The 19,032-nt window shown below is 42.8% G+C and overlaps 1 protein-coding gene across 3 annotated transcripts in view; it reads right to left on the bottom strand.

Annotated features, from left to right (window-relative positions):
- The window catches only part of SNX19 (sorting nexin 19), a 37,712-nt gene extending 26,503 nt beyond the window's left edge, over positions 1–11,209 (bottom strand). For 2 of the 3 annotated variants that reach the window (XM_045555660.1, XM_045555662.1), the window contains exons 1-7: positions 9,007–11,209; positions 5,950–6,088; positions 4,889–4,989; positions 4,648–4,767; positions 2,569–2,699; positions 1,222–1,318; positions 546–726 (exon numbers count right to left, since the gene is read on the bottom strand). In XM_045555660.1, the coding sequence (XP_045411616.1) occupies positions 546–726; positions 1,222–1,318; positions 2,569–2,699; positions 4,648–4,767; positions 4,889–4,989; positions 5,950–6,088; positions 9,007–10,701 (2,464 nt within the window). In that variant the 5' untranslated portion in view covers positions 10,702–11,209. Of the gene's footprint in view, positions 1–545; positions 727–1,221; positions 1,319–2,568; positions 2,700–3,722; positions 4,548–4,647; positions 4,768–4,888; positions 4,990–5,949; positions 6,089–9,006 lie in introns of those variants that run through there. The other variant, XM_045555661.1, reaches the window with a different exon arrangement.
- Positions 11,210–19,032: the final 7,823 nt, after the last annotated feature.

The following is a 19,032-nucleotide window of genomic DNA, read 5'->3' as shown; positions in this document are numbered from 1 at the left end:
GAGGAGATAACATCAAACATTTAAGCATCATCACACATGTGTTAGAGTTGAAAATAACAGTACAGGTGGGATCAACAGGGAGAGTGTGCCGAATAACAAAGAGCCAAAAATCCAGCTCTGGAAGGTGGATAAGGGAGCCAACACAGCAGATTGAGAAGGGGCCACAAGAAAGGCAGAAAGAAAACCAGGAAAGTGGTGTTGCAGATGCTAAAGGAAGAAACTTTCTAGAGAACGGCAGAAGTTTGATATGCCAAAGCATGATAAAAATAACTTCGACGAGATATCAATATTATAAGCATAGATCTCATCCTGCTGGATTAGAACTCCCTGTGTTTGTGCCCTGATCCTCTGCTCGACTGAACTCTGGGGACTGTGTCCTACCCATCTCTGTATCCTAGCATATCACCTCCAACATTGGAGTTCAAAATCTGACTCACTCAGCTGAACAGAAAAGAAATTAAAGCTACGAAGTCCAACTATCCCAAGTCCCAGGTAAACTTCACTCTGGCTCCCTCTGCTGTGGGAGCAGAGACCTGGCCACTCACCTAGATCACTGTTTCTGAGGTCTTGGGCTGGCACGGCTGCATCTGACAAGTAACTGTCCACGTATCCTTTGGGGATTTGTTCAGGAGCTTTTTCTGGGACTCCTGCTGGCTGCATTTCCAGTAACTTTGTCTGTTTTTCAATAAAGGATAACATCCCAGACATGGATAGGATCTCTGACTCCTGAAGAAACAGCCAGTGGCACATCACATAAAGAATGTAGACAGGAGGGCAGCAAATGCAGTGCTCTGGGTTTCCCCATCTCTCCCTTGTAAAAGTACCATGGGTATAGAACCCCACTGAATCTGTGACTACTTTAGGAAAGGTTTTACTTTTTACTCAAGTTGCAAGTAAAACAACCCCACCCTGCGATTCTGGGATCACTTCTGCACACATTTTTGGGTCATCTGTTCTCTTCCCAGAACTGGCTTTCTTTCTCATGTTGTCATCTAGTATCCCAAACCTACTACCCTTGAGAAGGCAATCTGCCAACCCAGAACTGGTAGGAATTCCAAACCACCCAAGAGAAAATCATTTTAGCATAAAAATTAGAGATCCAGATGTTAGAAGTCCTTTAGCAGAACCTTTCTGACTTTAGAGAATATCTCAACTGCCTATAACTGCAGAATCAACTTCCCAGATCTTAATGTCTCAAATTCCCTGGGCTTTGGTTCTTACCACATTGGCTTCCTGGAGACAATAGAGAATCTTGTCATGTGCTGCAGTAACACTTACTGCGGGAGCAATTTTACTGGATGAGAACCTCAGTCTGGACCTGGTACAGAAACAAAAAGTAGAAACAGAATGTAATTCATGGTCTTGATCCCCATATGAGCTGGCAAGTATTGATAATACGTTAAAACAATAGCACCCATGCTTATTCTTGGGAGCTTACTATGGTCAGAGTTGCCAGCAAAGACTTGGCCTTGAAATCCCCCAAACAATGTATATTCTGACTCTTAATAGATAGTGCAACTTACACTAAGCTATAACTATAGTGCACTTGTGATAGGGCACCAAATAAAATAGGGACCAATCTGTATCATGGCTATACTTCCACAGGCTAGAAGAGTGGCTAGCACATCCTAGGCACTAACTAAAAATTTGTTGAAGATTAAACAGACAAGTGGCATAGACCAAGTATTTTTGTTATTGTTGTTGGTAGTGTACCCTTTTTGGACATCCATTTATCCCCTTTATGTTCAACTAAAACCAGAGAAGAAACTGCAACATTGAAACATTGATAACTTCAACATTTCAAGGAATAGGGGACTTGTAGGCACAGGCATCATGGTCATCCATCAAAATATGGGCCCAGGTTAAAAAGGCTAAGTACTGTGAATCTTTTATTGCTGGGCCATGAAACATGGGCACACAGACAAAGACAGATGGGGTCAGACATGCAGGCACACACACATAGACACACACAGTCCCCCTCTCTCCTTCGTGATGACCCGGACATAAATGAAATTTTCAGTAAGGGTAAGTTTGGTGCCCATGCCTTCCACACATGGGCTTTGAATGCTGCCAGAGAACAGCTGGGACCCTAGTGCAGCAGAGTAGCAGCAGTCAACCAGTTACTAAAATAGGGCCTGCAAGTTTCCATTCTAGCCCTTTCCTGTTTATCGCTAGTATATGTAAATTCTAAGCCAAGATTTCCAGAAACGATGGCAAATATCAGTTATATGCCTTAATCCTCAGTAGGAAAGAAATATCTCTATTTCCCAGGAAAATAGAAAAGAGAATATCCATATTTTAGAGTTTTCCTTCTAGTCAAAAATCCCAGGTCAGTTGGGCCCCGGGTTTCTATGGCAAAAACAAACATTCAGCCACGCTTCTTCTGTAGCAACTCAGGCTCCTCTGGGTGGAGCACTGAGGAGCCCAGGGTTTGGCTTTGCCTAAAAACTGGTATATGCGACCCATCTCCTCTTCTAGGGCTTGAGAATGAGGGTAAGTTTTGGCTGAGGATTGGGGATCAACCTGAGAATTGAGGAAGGGTCCCTGGGTGACTGGAGGGCTTCTTACTTGGTAGCCTTCTTGCCATCTGTCTGAGGCTTGCTTTCAGTCTCAGCCTCACTCAGCTCCTCTGTAGGGCTCTGGGGTTCAGAGCGAGGAAATGCTGTCTTCAAGGTATCCACGATAGCACTCACCACTATCTGCAGGGGTCAGAGGTGCAGGGTCAGTAAGGCCATCCACAGTCCCAGATGGAAACCCCCAAACGAGCAGTCACCTCACAGCATTTTATGCAACAGGATGAGTACAGAGCCACGCTGTCTAGCAGAGCCTTATCCATCAGGAAAGTCAAATACCAGCTAATGACTTAGTGACAACCATCCTCCCTTTTCTCTATGGCCATAAAATTCTTCTTCCTCAAAGAGTAAAACAAACAGTGGCATGAGAAAAGAAGCCAAAACAAACAGTGAAATAAGTTAAAACCTAGGAGATCTGCAGGCTGGTGGAGTCCTTTCCATTTCAACTTTTCTCTTTTTCTATAGAAAAGTGATTTCAATTTCAAAATTGATAATACCTTCCCCAAGCTGTGAATAAGTAAAAGTAATATAGGTTGGAACATAAAGAGAAAAGGAAGAGTGAAGATGACAATTAAAAATAAAAAATACAGTCTAGGGCATATGTAACATAAACATGCTTAGAGTAATTCACACAGCAAAGAACTGGCTTCTCTAGTCAATTCAAACAATTTGTCTTCATTAGGTAAAGAAAGAATAACAAAAATCACTCAGGTCAAAATTAAGGTATCTAGAGTTGATATAAACTTCTCTACTCATAAAGACCAAACAAAATACTCCTCATTAAAGAATAAGAATTAACTGTATTTCTGAGAATGGGAAAATGGCACACAGATACTTGCTAAAAAGGAAAACATACAAACAAACAAAACCTTAAAATGTCACAGAAACAGAATGAAACATTTACTTTTCCTTTGGTGTCTCTTGCTAATTAACACTGCTGGCTCAGAGCAATACCTGGCCCCCTTTAACTCATTCTCGTGGTGCTCCTCCTGTGCTAGCAGGAGTACAGCTAGCACAGCTAAGACAGGGCCGAAGTGGTCAGTAAGACTGCAGTAAAGGCCAGGGAAGGGCCAACCAGGAATGAACACAGAGGGTGGCATGAGTATAGATAAAGTAGCTTCGAAAACACGACTTGCTCTCTAGGCTCACAGAATTGTAGTTTGTAGGGGTTGGGGGTGTTCTCATCTGTCTTGGCCACTCTTGTATCACCAGCAACTAGTGAAGTGCCTGGCTCAAACTGCCATCCAGTAAGTAGATGCTGAAAGAATCAATGAATAAATACATTTGCACGGAACTGTGGAGGTTTTACCTAGTTGATCCCTTTCAAGTTTGCAGTTTTTTCCACATAGCAATGGATGTCCTCTAAAACCTACCACTGAAATTCCATTTTATTGTGTCCCCCCAAGCCCAGATGAGAAGAGGGAGGACCCTCTTCTGCCAATGAGTCAGTATTTCCCAACCTTGTAAAACACATGCCATCTTCTGGTAAACATAAACCTCAGACTCTAGCATCAGTTGGTGATCACTGCTTATAGGCCCCAGATACGTTTCACAAATGTCCTTCTACCATCTCCGCAGGTGCTGAGACACTCTCTTGAAGAAGGTACAATTCTCTCCACACTCTGTCTTACGCAGAGAATCACTACATCAATCTAAGCCTAGCCTAGTGTCTTGTCTTAGAGCTCTCTTTCCTGTGTGACCAAAACTGGGAACGACCTTTACCTCCAGTTAGCAACCCCTCACACCCACCCCCAGACAGCCACCTATGAAGATACAGATTTATCCTCACTTGCCTCCACTAGAATAATAGTATCACATACCCTCTGGAAATATGCCTACACTTAGTGTCAGGGGTACCATTTCCCAACTGCTATTCCACCATGATTCAGCAAGTTGATGCTTCAGCCACTATCTGGCAACAGGTCTTGAAAATTCTAGTCCATGTTCTATTGACCCCTCTGTGCTGTCCCTCCCCATTCACAGCCTCTTATTTTTCAAGCACTGCCTCCATTCTGATGAATACCCCACATTTATAGGTAGAAAATAAAGCTGAGCACAGTGGCCCTGCTGGTACCTTGTCTATTCTAGAGACCATGAGTGGTTTCTTGACGAAGGCAATACGAGCGTCTGTGTTCAGAGCGAGGAACTCCTGCACCTCCTCACTGTTAGCGATCTCAGGAATGGCACAGAGTTGCTGCAAAAGTAAGACACACAAAAAAATTTTAAAGGGAAATTCCAATCCCCAGATCTCTCCACCTTGTCTTGGCTTTTCGGGGGTTAGAATGAGAGCAAAGCCAAAACAGGAAGATGCTGACCTTTAAGAATGATTCCAGGAGGCTCTTACGGGCTTCTACTCTGTCACTATCCATGTTTCCAAACGGAAGATCTGGAAAGAGCTTTTTAGGACCCTTCACATCTTTAAAAAAGAAAAAAAAATTCATTTAATATTCACAGAGAGCTATTCCAGATAAACATACAAGCAAATCAGAATTATTGAATCTATTTCCTTGGATTTTTTTTTTTTAAAACTTTAGGAGTTCCAAATATACCCTAGGAGTATGATACATACAACACTATAGTGGTTACAAGTGAGGGCTTTGAAGTTCAATGGTCCAAGTTTAAATTTTGGCTCTAATCCCTACTACAATGATGACCATAGGCAAGTTGTGTAATCTTTCTGTGACTTCATTTCTTTTCTGTAAAATGAGGATAATCATAGTATCTATCTCATAAGCTGTTAGGAAGATTACATGAGTTAACAAGTAAAGCACTTAGAAGAGAACCTTGCATATATTTTCAATTTTAGCTCAATATCAACTATTGTAATTAAGAAATAAAATGCATAATTTATGTCCAAACTTGTTAATATATTTGTGTGACCATCAGCATTTTTTTAAAACACAGCAACCAGTTACTAGCTTACTTTTAGAGTTAAATTTTATTACATTTTAAAATTTTCCCTTGTGCCTGAGAGGTGTCAAACAGCATATTAAAGGTCTGGTTGTTAAAAGCAAGTGGCAAGAACCTTGGCATAATATTTTAGTATTTAAAAACCATCAATGTACGAATCTGGAAACGTGAATTTAACTCCTCATACTACTGTATAGGCACAAGTGGAAATGTAAACACTCTTTTTTAAACTTAAACCAGATGGGGCTCCAGAACAAAGCATGCAGTGGCAAAGGACCACCTCAGAAAGAATGTTATCAGTGCTGTCCAGCACTAAAACTCAAAACTCTGCAAGCAAACTTTGGCAGCAGAGACATGCAATGCTGCATCCTCCATCCCTCCCCCAAAACCAAGAAGCCACCAAGCTCGGATCAGGGTGGCAGGATGTGAGAAGGAAGGAGACAGCACAGCTGGGGAAACTCCTGACTTTTGATGAACTTTCGTAGATCCGGTTTCTCCTCTAGACGGGTCTGCAGATTCAAGAACTCCCGGTAGCGGCGATTCACAGTGTGATAGGCCAGCTGCTGCAGGCCGCTGCTGTTCTCACCATCAAGGGCTGTCTCGTACTATTGAATGAACAAATACGTTGACCCAATCAGCCAGAGTTAGGTAATCTTCTATTCTGGCTTTAATAACTACTTGTTCAATGGCCACACAGGAAGAGTAGAGTAGGGATAAAGGAAGGGAGATGTCCCTATTCTGTTCCAGAACCTCCTATATCTGATTGCTGACCTGAGTTGTAATGAATAACTCAAACTCCAGTGGTTACCTAATTAAAGTATGAGCTGTACTTCTTAGTATATATGGCCCAGAAATCCAAAGTTTTATTGCTCTCCACTGCTATTTCCATCTGAAAGCTCCCTCTCCTAGATACTTTCTTTATTTACAAAAATAGCTAAATAATTATTTTTCAAATTCCCAAGATTGAGTATAAAACAGAAGGCATAACACCTACAAAAAAAGCAGTGCCTCCATTACCCCTAAATTACAGTGCTAGACATTATAAGGGGAAAACAATTTTGCTACTACACTCAACCAATGATTATCTATATTAGTTGGGGAAAGAACAAATAATCCAAACAGCAGATGAACAAAAACCATTTGCTGGCCTGGAATAAATTAAAGGGGCATTTGTTTTTGTTTTGCTTTAGGCAGATTAATTTGCCTAATGGTTATTCTTAAAGCTAACGAAATTTTTTTCCTGAGTACACATCGTCTGTATTATTAGCAGTCATGTAAAGACTGGAGATGTTATAAGGGGTCAAAGTCTGCTGCCTTCTACAGCTGTGGAGGGTGGATATGTGGGCATATTCCCCAACAGCAGACACCGTGAATGGCATGGAAGCTGCAACTCAGTACATGGGAAGACTTTTGACAGAGTAGTTAAGATACAGAGAAATGATGTGGGCAAAATGTATATGTAATCCTTTCTATTGTTTGGTTGAGGAATTGTACCATGGCACATGATGGGAAAACCTATCTCCTAGTTGGTGGGACTCAAGACTGGTGTTTAAAATTTTTCTAGAGGCAGATAGAGTGAGGTATTCATTATGAGCTGATATGAGCAAAACAGTTCCTTAGAACAGTACTGAGAAGGAAAGACTGAGATGAGAGGGGCAGGTGGAATTCGGGGGCGGGGGCGGGGGGGACTCTGAAACCGGAAGCACCTGGGAATTAGCTTTCTGTGGAATGTTCTGCTCCTTGAGGGATAATATCCAATACTGATATGTTCATTTCCATCACATAAAACTGTTTTACTATAAGAATGTATAATATTGACATATGAATTAAAAATCATAAAAATAAGATGTCCATACAAAAATCTAAACCCAATCTCAAACTCAAACAATTGGCTATATTCCTTTGTTCTCATTTTTCACTTTACCCCTTTCTTGGAGTAAGTAGTAGCAGATGTCAAAATTCAGCAACAAGAAAGAAAAAAGAATAATGGAAGAAAGACTATGAACTTAAAAATTCTACCATAAACTTATTTTTTCTGCTAATGAGGGGGGAAAAACTGTTGTTTAATATCAATGTTGGAATATAACATAAATAGAAGATGAAATAATCAGAAGCCAACACTTATATGTGAAAAAGGTGCATGTCACAGGGACACCCAGAATTACAACAAAAAGGCAGGCAAAATTTTAACAAAGTTATACCAGTCCTTTGAGGCTAGCCTGAGTTATTTTATGACCAGACATCTGTACTTCTAACTCTTACCTATTTTATAAGGGGTGTAGGTGTGTGCATGTGTGTGTTTCTAATTATTTCCATTCTGTCTTATTTGAAAATGTCATAATGTTCCTTTTCAAAATGTGAGGTGAGCCGGGCGCGGTGGCTCACGCCTGTAATCCTAGCACTCTGGGAGGCCGAGGCAGGTGGATCACTCAAGGTCAGGAGTTCGAGGCCAGCCTGAGCAAGAGTGAGACCCCGTCTCTACTAAAAATAGAAAGAAATAATTTGGACAGCTAAAAATATATAGAGAAAAAAATTAGCCGGGCATGGTGGCGCATGCCTGTAGTCCCAGCTCCTCGGGAGGCTGAGACAGAAGGATTGCTCAAGCCCAGGAGTTTGAGGTTGCTGTGAGCTAGGCTGATGCCACGGCATTCTAGCCAGGGCAACAGACCGAGACTGTCTCAAAAAAAAAAAAAAAAAAAAAAATGTGAGGTGATGCTGCAGCTGTGTTCAGCAGATCAGGAAAAGCCCTTTCCCTCTTACTTGGATTGGGGGTTCGTGGGGAGGAGTACAGCACCCAGGCTTGTGCCTGGTGATAGCTCTGGCACTCAGAATGAGATAAATTCAAGAAAGCAAGTAAAACCCAATGGAAAGGATCTTGCCCAGGAATTTTCTTTCCAAACTTCTTCCTTGCTAATTTCTTTCTTTTTAAAAATACTAGTATCTTTTGTACTTTGTTTTAGGAAGGTAAGTTATTTACCTATATTTGCCTTACAAGGTAGCAAGTTCCTCATTCTCGGAGGTGTTTAAGCACAGACTTGAGAACTACTTGGCAGAGATGACATGAAGAGGGCTGGTCAGGTTAAAGCAGCAGTTCCCTGCAAATGGCCTTAGGACAGGCTGCCTCCATGCTACCTGGAGAGTTCTATATTAAAAAAATACAGGATCCTGGGACCCATCCTTGGAAATTCTCATTCAGAATTTATCAAAGTCTGTCAGAATATGTATATTTAAAAAGCAACCCAAGTGATTTTAAGGTGCAGTCAAGTTTGGGAACCCCTGAAAACTATCACCCTCAGTATTCTAACAACCCTGAGATTCTAGTATCGTCCTGTACGAGTACAAGATAAGAGCCTACTCTGCCTAACAAATTAGCTTCAGACCATTCACATTTAGATGCTTGTTGAATTAAACATTGCAAACTAATAAGAGACGTCTCCCCCCTTGAGAACATTAGCTTCACTGACTCTGCTTTCCAAACCCATTCCCACCCCAGAGTGGGTGCCTGCAGCTTTAATCCTGTTACCTTCACAGTGTAGAGAGTGTATGGGTGGAATCCAGTGCCACTGTGCTCTCGGGCAGTAATGGTGCCAGTGATACGAAGGTTCTGGATGACAACTGGGCCATCTGGACTACTCAGGGGCTCAAAGCTGAAAGTTGAACTAAGAGGGCCAGGTGGAGAGGAAGAAAGCAAAACCGGTGGCAGACCAGGATCGAGGGAGCTCACATCGTTGGTGAGATCCTTCTCCAAGCATGAGGGTCGTGGGGGACAGGTCTTTTCTGGCCCCTCCAGCAAAGCTGTAAGGGAGGTGACATCTTGCTCTGCCTCCTTGTCTGCTGTGTCAATCTGGATCTCAGGGCAGGAGTTCAGCATGGAGACCAGCAGGCCTGTCTCTGTCTCTGTCCTTGGCCCCTCCTCAGCTTCTGCTCCTTCGAGGCTTTCAGATCCCTCACCATCCTTAGGCTCCAGAGCCTGGGAACCCTCTAGGGCACACAGGGCATCCTGAATCCTGTCAGAGAGGAAGTTGCCTGGAGTCATGAGCATGATGGTTTCTTTGCCCAGTTCACACAGTGGAGAATCCAGCTCTGAGTCTTCACATAAGAACAAGGGGCCTCGAATATCTGGCTGTAGAAAATGAGAGAGGCTGTTTCCCACTTTTCTTTCTTCAGACATCCCACCCAAATCTCCCTCTACAGCTTCATGGCCTTCTTCAATCATTGGGGAGCGGCCTGAAGGCCCCTCTGTCTCACTGCAGTTTGGGAACACTGAGGCTGCTACTGGAGAAGGGGCTCTCCCTCCTGGCAGATGTTCTGCCTCAGCAATCAGTGGTAGAGATGTGGGCACTGAGGGCTGTTCCAGGGCACTGGATGTGCAGAGTGATTTAGCCACTTGTGCTGGATTTCTGGCCTTGGAAAAGATACCTACTACTATAAGGTGGATCCAGTCAGGATCTGACAATCTGCTGATCAGTGGTAGGATTACGTTGCAAGTAATAAGTTCTACGACTACGTGGCGTCCAGTCCGAGTCTCCAGGTGGGGCTTGGGCACTAGCCCTTGCAGTAACATATTCACAATGCCACGTGTGTGGGTGACCTCAGCACTGGGGCTGTGCACAGCAGGATGTGGGGCAGTGGCCTGGCAGTAAGCTTCCCAGAGCTGGGATGGCTCGACTGGACCACTCTGCTTTCCTGCAGTGGCTTCCTTTGCCTGAATGTAGCTCTGCAGGTGACAACCACAGAGAGTCAGAACACTCTGGGCAACAGCATGACTGTCTACCATGCTCATCCTCCTCCGAAGCTCCTGAACCAATGCTTTCATGGCTGCCTCCATCTCTTCCTCGAAGGCTGGCTCCTGGCTCACTGAATGATACCAAGATAACACAAAATCCCGAATAATCATCTGGATAGTGCAGTTAATCTCCTGTTCCAGCTGCCTTTCTGCCTCAGGACATGGAGGGCAGGTGGCCACTGGGATGAAGCGTTCCAAATGCAGTCGACCTGAAGCCCCCGCAATGGCACTGGAGCCCAGCCATCCTCCCAGAACCACTAGCGATGCACACAGAAGGCACAGAAGCCACACATTGACCAGAAGGTGGATGACCAGGAGCCAGCCGAGCAAGACTCCCACAGCCATCAGCTTCCGACTACTCAACAGATTATTGAGATTAAAGCTGGACTCAGCTGGGGTGTCCTGAAACGGGGGCACTGTCTCTGCCTTCATGGCTGAACGGGCAAGGTGACTTATTCAGATGACAGTCCTCTTTCTATTTCACTTCTGGGTTAGGGACTGTGTCCCAGATACAAGGAAATCGGGATGCTATTCAGGGAACCAGGGCTCTGGGCCCTCGAAGGCCTACAGGCACTGCAAAGACACACTGACAGCTCTGCCTCTCCCGCTGCCTATCACCAACAGAGACCTCAAACTCGTTCCTTTCAGCAAAGATGCTGCTTTGGAGGAAAAGTCTGCGGCCTTCATAACGCCCGGGGTGGAAAGCTCTTCGCAGCCTCAGGGAGGGCGGCGCCGGGCCCTCGGCTCCCCAAACACTCACAGACGCCGAGGGCAGCGGCCGGCCAGGACTGGGTCACACGCCCCAGGAGCCGCGCGCCCAGACTGAGCCCCGACCTGGAGCGGACTCCCTGAGATCCTCCCCGCCGGCCTCGCCCCGCAACCACCGCTGGACCGGGCTGCCCCGGCGACTGCGCTCCGCAGCTCCGGATCTATCAGGGCTGCCGGCCGGCCGCCCGCCGGCGACAACTTCCGGGTCGACGTCGGCGGGAGCGAGGCACGCTGGGAGAGCGACCGCGCTCCCGGAGGAGCGGCGCCGCCCGGCGCCCTCTGGTGGTGGGAAGCCGCCGTGCGGCTCCGCGCTCCCGGGGCTGAGGACCCGAGCGCGCGCAGAGCGAGGCTCGCCAAGGGAGAGCGCAAGTTCCGAAAGTGCCACCGAGCTGAGGGCGGCCTCGCGGCAATCACCTGCGACGACTGTCTTCCAGACCCTTTAAAACGCGTCTCAGCTCTAATTATTAAATGAAGTCTGCGGACATCCCTTACTGCTTGGGCACACTCTAAGTAATCCAGTTTATTTTAATCCCATGGGGGCATAGTTTCATTGGCCTGATGGATTTTAACGTACACTTGCTTGCCCCAGAGCCCGCCCCCAAACGCAGCCCGCCTAACTTGTTCTCAGGAATTGCAGAATACAAGGCATAAAACATAACACAGAGATAAAGTGATTCCTTAAATTTCATACACTGTATCACGAAATCAACTTTTGATTTGTGGTTATTTGCTGGTGACATTACCCAGGCAATCAAATATTCTGAGCATCTGCTTTGTTCAATGACTGTGAGAGGTGGAGTGGAGGAATGGAAGCAGTTCCTGTTCTCAAGGAATTCACTGCTAATTGGGGGGTCCAGTTCTTTGAACACAACCAAATATCTCATCATGCAAATCAATATGGGATGCAGGAAAATGAAAATCTTAAAGGTATTAAAAGGAAAGAAAGATTACTGTGAGCTGCAGTGCAGTGGTTAAGGGGGGCCTCAGAGAGAAAGTAGCCTTTATATTAAATCTTCGAGAATAAGGGTTTATTTTTTCTATCCACCTCCATCTCTTCTTCCCCTTTCTTCCTCAAATACATAGGCAAGGAAGGCAGAAGTGGAGGTGTGTTTTCAGATAATTCTCTAGTATGGTTTGCTTTGGAACATGCTCTGTTTGATTGTTTTTGGTTTTAGAAAATTTGCCTTCAGTTGTTCACACAGACAGAATACCTATAGCAAGATTGAATATCTGACACCAGTAGCATGGACCATGTGTAAAAGTGCTCGTGTCAGTTTTGTGTGAAGCCAGCTTCCTTCCCCACCCCAGTGCCTAGGAGTTCTGTCTGCAATGCGGCTCTCCATTTTATTTTGGCACAGGACATACATCATTTGCATAGAGCTGCTCGTGGTTGCCCATCTCAGCATTCTCTAGGCTGTAAGCAGTGTCTCATCAATATAGCACTACTCTCTAAATGTTTAAGGGAAACTTCAGGCAAATTGCAGCCAAAAATTGTGCCAATAAGAAGTGCATTGTGGCTTCTTTTCTCATCTCCATTTCTACTGTTGGTGCAAAGATTTCCTTTGAATGCAAAAGGACCCATCATTTAATCACTTCTAAAGCAAATGGTTTTACTCCACTAGGCAGACTGGGCACCCTCCTGGGACCCCAGAATGCATGTTTGTGTTTTCATGGTTCACATCACTTCACTGCTTCCTGTCTTCCCACAGAGAAGGAACACGAGATGTGCACTCTTCCCCGTTTACCTTCCCAGGCCATTCTGTTGTCCCTGGGAGCACTTAGAAGATGACATTAATGCTCTGGAGAAACATCTCTGCCACCTAGTTGGGAACTAAAATAGAAACATGAATGGTGAAAGGACTAATGACCATGCGGAAGACTTCCTGTGCCAGTTCAGCAAGAAAGTTCACTCTGCAGCATGATGATCAGGGTGGTAAGGAATGACCTTGTGAGTGGGCGCTGTGCCACCTGTCCAGATGGTCTACAGCATGGAGGTAGCCAAGAGTGCCTTCCTGACTCTGAAGTGGATTTGATGGACATGCCAACGCACTTGTCATTTGGACTGGTGTGAGCTTCTGCCTAGGGTCCTGGGCAGGTGCTGGTCTCCAAACAGATCAATCACTGAGAGGAGGTGAGTGTCAGGACTGATGTGCAGTGGTGTGTGCATGTGGGGGAAGGCAGGGAGGCTGGCTATTGGCCACACCACTCACCACCTCCCAAGGTCCCTCCTTCTTTCCTTTTTATCATTCATTTCTCACAACATTAAAGGATAGTGCTAGAGTGTTGGGGTAACAAGACAAATAAGATACAATAATTCACCTCAAGGGGCTCTCAGTCTACGTAAAGAAGGGAAACACATAAATATATAAATGGAATAAAACATATGATGTGTCATGACAATTGCAATAGAAATAAGTACAATAAAATGGGAACACAAAGGAGGGGTGGTCAACTGGGGAACTGGGTGGCTCATAAAACGTTTACCCCAAGTTAGGAAATGAAAAAGAAGTAAGTGCATTTCAGGTAAATGTAGGGCAGAGAGAGCAGGGGGCAAAGGGACAGAAGGTCTTTTAGGCAGAGGCATGTGCTTGCGAAATGGGCAGGGTCAAGGAAGGCTGAGGGCAATGTTGGAATCAGCACTTACCACCCCTCAATTTTCCCTCAAACATAGAAGACAGGTAGCTTACTAAAGAGAGGGTCAGTGATGCAGCAGGTGAGTGAGGAGAAGGGGAATTATCACTGTGAGAAAGAGAAGAGTGAATGAAGGTCATGTTAGAGAACAAAGAGGGACTGGGGACCTTGCTGAGGTTAGAGATCATGAATTTGTCCTGGCACCAATACACATTGTTGAGTTATTTTCTCCAGAGCTGTTTTGTACCCTCAGTATAGGAGAGAATTAAGCAGGAGGATGGTCTGTTGTATGTCAGCAGTGTCAGGGTAGATGAAGTGAAAGGGGAAGATATTAGGACTGTCACATCCTGAGAAGAGTATTGTTAAAATGTAAAACCATGATGTCTAGGTGTCTGGGAAGGAAATGAAGCCAGCGGTGGGAGAATCAACTGTGAGAAGAAGACCAGGTGTGCTGGGAGAAAGTGAGTGAGCCAGAAGTAAAAAGGATTGTGGTTGAGGACTGTGGTTAAGGATTGGTCTGTTGGAGCCTTACTTATTCCCGACTGCTGATGTACCAAATTGCCACCAGGTTAGTGGCTTACAGCAGCACCAATTTATCCTCTTACAATTCTGGAAGTCAGGGGTCTGCAATGGGTCAGCAGGGCTATGTTCCTCCTGGATATCCTAAGCGAGAATCTGTTTTCTTGCCCTTTTCTGTGTCTAGAGGCCACCTGTGCTCTTTGGCTCATGGCCCCACATGACCCCACATCTGCTTCTATTGTCACATCCTTTTTTCCCACTCTGATCCTACTTCCTTTTTCTTCTAAGGACCCTTGTGATTACCTTGGGCCCTCCCTGATAATCCAGGAGAGTCTTCCCATCTCAAGATCCCTAACTTAATGATATCTGCAAAGTCTCTTTTGTCAAGTAAAGTAACATATCTGCAGGTTCTAGGGATTCGGATGTGAACATCTTTGTTTGTGGGAGGTATTGTCTGGCCTACTACAGAGCCTTAGTATCTAAAGATGAAAATCTTTATGTGATGATAAAGTCTGGGTGATACCAATAAGGAGTTCCTGAAGTAGGGGATGAATAACCTATGGCTGGGGTTGAGGAAGAAATTTTGAGTCTATGTTTTTGAGAAGGATGATCTACATGGGCTTGGGAGTCACCAATGTTAAGGTAGAGAAGACTGTGATCTTGGTACAAGAAGAAGGACCTGGAGGGTGACAGATGATGCAAGAAGAGGAACAGAGCATGGTAATATCAAAATAGGAGGAAGTTTTGTATAAATTGGGAAACAAGTCATCAGAAAGCAGCTATGAAGAAGTAGGATATATTGCCAGGAGCACCTCCACATCCTGCCTTAGATGCAGTGATGGTGAATAAATAGCTCCCAGAGGGTGGCAGAGAGTGTGGCAGCTTGAGGAGAAAGTGTGTCTCATTTATTCATTCGCTCATCCATTCCCATATCCATCCGTTCATCCTAGAAGGATTAAGCTAGGTATCGGGAATTCAAAGATCAACTTTATAAGGTTTCCCTTCCTGAAGAATTCACAATCTAGTATGAGAGACAGACATTGACACAATGTAAGCAGTGCTATAATAGAAATATGTCAAAATAGGGGAATGCGGAGAATTAGGAAATGTTGCACAGAAAAGATGGCATTTCAGTTGGCCTTAAAGGGCACATTAAATTTCCCATGAAGACAAGGGGAATAGGGCAATTTAGGAATAAGGAAAACAAAAGAAATGCTGAGTGAGTTCCCATACTAGTTTGCTAGTGCTTATAACAAAATACCACAGTCGGAGTGTTTTAAACAACAGAAATTTATTTCTCACAGTCCTGGAGGCTGGAGGTCCAGGATGAAGGTGTCAGCAGGTTTGGCTTCTCGTGAGGCCCCTCTGTTTGGCTGACGGGCACCGTCCTGCTGTGTTCTCCCAGGGCCTCTGAGCTGTTCACATGCATCCCTCATGTCTCTCCCTCACCTTATACGGACTGTAGTCAGAGCGTTTTAGGGCCCACCTATGTGACGTTACTCAACCTTCATTACCTCATTACCTGCCCTATTTCCAGACACAGTCACATCTTGAGGTGTAAGGACAGTTAGGGCTTTAGTACACAGGTTTGAAAAGGACACAATTCAGTGCATAACGGCTCCCTTCCATCTGTGGGTTGTGTGAATCATCATGTTCTGATTATTAGGGTACTAAAAAAGAGGATAATAATCTTGATAGTTCCCAATATTTGTTTTTATTACACACAAAATTGGAAACAACACTGAACTACAAGTTAAAGAGATCTAGGCTTAACTTCCATGTCTGCCTATATAGAGTGTCAAGTGCTCTAGCAGGAGCCTCTCACTGCAGAACAACCACATACTGAATAGAAAACACTTTGATAAATTAATGTCCTCCGATGAGGACAAGATGTGGGTGAGGAGTCCATCCAATTCCAAAACAAAATAAGGGAAGACCAAACAGAAAACAAACTGAGACGGGAGTGGAACTGGGAGGAGTGAGCGGTGGGCAGATGAAAGGGCAGAGTGGCCCAGCTGCAGAAGTCCTCAGCAGAACCGCGGTCCAGGTTCTGTGCCTTGTTCCAGCAACAAGGAGGTGACACTGAGCCCCTGACTCCAACTTTTGGCCACTACCCTTGGTGGGGGGTTGAAGAAGTTCTAGGTCAGTGCCATTCTCAAAATCCTGCTACTGGAAGACATAGATAAAAATGTTTTCTGGAAGAAAATATTTTCATTTTTAGACCATAAAATAAACACTAATTGAACATAGAGTAATATGAACTCCAAATCCAAGGCCATCAAGTATATGAGAAGGCAGGCTACCATGAGTGAGAATCAGAAGAAATAACAAACAATGTATTTAGATCACCAGATGGTAGATATGAAAATTAACTGCTACTTAATATACAAGATCTATGTGTGAATTCCACAGACATGAAATACAAACATGTCCTAGCAATAACAGATTGTCAAAGATGGACGCGCAGATTCAAAGCATAGTCAGATGGAACTTCTATAAATAAAAATCATATATAACTACTGAAATAAAAACTCATAATATTGTCTTAAATTGTTGATTATATATAGCTGAAGAGAAAATCAATGGCCTGAAGTATTTGTTGAATGAAATTACTGATACTGCAGTGTAGAGAACCAGGGGGTAGAATATGTGGAAGAGAAATGAATGATAGAATAAAAATTCTAACATTTACATAATCAAAAGCCCCAAGGAAGATAATAGGGAGAATAAAGAAGAGTAAACATTTAAAGAGCTTTTGGCAGAGAATTTTCTAAAACTGGAATGAAAACATAAATCCACAGGCTCAGGAAGCATTAATGATATAAAATAGATTAATAAGGCCAATGATTGATTGTTTCAAAGGGCTAATAAAAAGGAAAAAAATCAAGTGAAATTGAGAATGAAAAAGAGAGAAACACGATAAGCAAAATGAAGTCTGAAAAAGGAGACATAATTACAGATATAGGAGAGATTAAAGGAATAACTTTATGACAGCAAATTTAAACTCTAAGATAAAATGGAAAATACATTAGAAAAATATAAGGTACAAAATAATCTCAGGAAGAAATAGGGGGTCTGAATAAATCTACACCTATTAAGAAATGAAATAACGTTTAGAAAGTTTACCTCAAAGAAAATGACAGATGGTTTTACTGGCCAATTCTCCCAAACTTATTCCAAATAGAATATGTAATTTCAAATTTATATAATCTTATATAAATTTAAGAGGATAAAATTGCATACTTTGCAACTCATGAGTGCGGTATAACCTTAAAATCGAAACTGGACAAGACAGGAAACATTTATAGGCTACCCTCTCTCATAAACTTAGATGGGATCATTTCTTTAAGTATTAGCTAACTAAATCCTGCAGTGTATACATGAACAAAAATAATGTGAGGGTAGTTTAACACTAAAAGCTTCATAATCATCACCCACTACATTACCGGAGAAAATCCACGTTATCTTAGTAGATGCAGTAAAAGCATTCAACAATATTCAATTTTCATTCATGATTTCAAGTAAAAAACAGCCTCAGAACAGACTATTATAGGGGAACATCTCCTTTACTTTAAAGTATCATTTTGAATGGGAAATGTTAGAAGCACTTTCCCCATTCAATTATTTCCTTCCATTTATATATTTTAACAGATCTATTGAGGTATAATTGAAATAAGAAAAATTGGAAATACGTAAAGTGCACAATTTGATAAGCTGTGACATATATACACCCTTGAGACCATCACCACAATAAAGGCAACTAACACCTCCATCATCTTCACAAGTTTCCTCCTGTTCTGTCAGCATTATCCTGCCCCCTCTCCCAGGCAACCACTGATTTGCTTTGTGTCACTTTAGATTAGTATGTATTTTCTGGGATTTTATATAAATGAATCACACATAATGTACTTTTTGTATCTGATTTCTTTCACTCAGTGTAATTATTTTGAGGCCCATCTGTGTTGTTGTGTGGAACAATAGTTTATTCTTTTTTATAGCTGAGTAGTATTCCATTGTATGGGTGGATATATTAATAAGATAATGAATTTATTCTTTCACCTGTTGATATATATTGGATTGTTTTTTGGTTTTGATTTTTACAAGTAAAGGTGGTGTGAACATTTGTGTGCAAGTCTTTGTATAGAGATATCCTTTCATTTCTCTTGGGAAAATACAAGTTTAACATACACCTACCACACAACCCAGTCATTTCATTAGTGTCTCTTATTTGAAATGCTTGGATCCAGAAGTGCTTTGGATTTTGGATTTTTGAATATTTGCATATACATAAGGAGATATTAATATCTTCAGGATAGGACCCAAGTTTAAACACAAAATTCATTTATGCTTTATATATACCTTATACAAACAGGCTAAAGGTAATTTTATACAATATTTTCAATAATTTTTTACATAAAACAAAGTTTTGACTGTTTTGACTGCGACCTGTCACATGAGGTCAGGTGTGGGATTGTCCATTTATGGCATAATATTGATGCTCAAAAGTTTTGGATTTAGGAGATTTTCAGTTTTGGATTTTGGGATTAAACTATTCTCTAAAGTGATCATACAATTTTATATTTCTACCAGGAGTGTATGAGGGTTCCCTTTACTTCATAGCCTTACTTGGTATAATTTTCATTTTGGGGTTTTCTTTTGTATGTTCTGTTTGACTTTAAACATTCTAATAGGTGTGTAGTATTATGACTTTTGTATAGTATTATGATTACTGTGATTTTTGTGCATTATGGGTAATATTGGTGATTTTTATTTGCAGTTCCCTAATGAATAATGATGTTGAATATCTTACAATGTGCCTATTTGATATCAGTACTTTTTAGATAA

The sequence above is a fragment of the Lemur catta genome, chromosome 7, assembly GCF_020740605.2.
Source record: "Lemur catta isolate mLemCat1 chromosome 7, mLemCat1.pri, whole genome shotgun sequence".
NCBI classification, from domain to species: domain Eukaryota; kingdom Metazoa; phylum Chordata; class Mammalia; order Primates; family Lemuridae; genus Lemur; species Lemur catta.
This window is presented reverse-complemented; position numbering and strand designations above follow the sequence as displayed.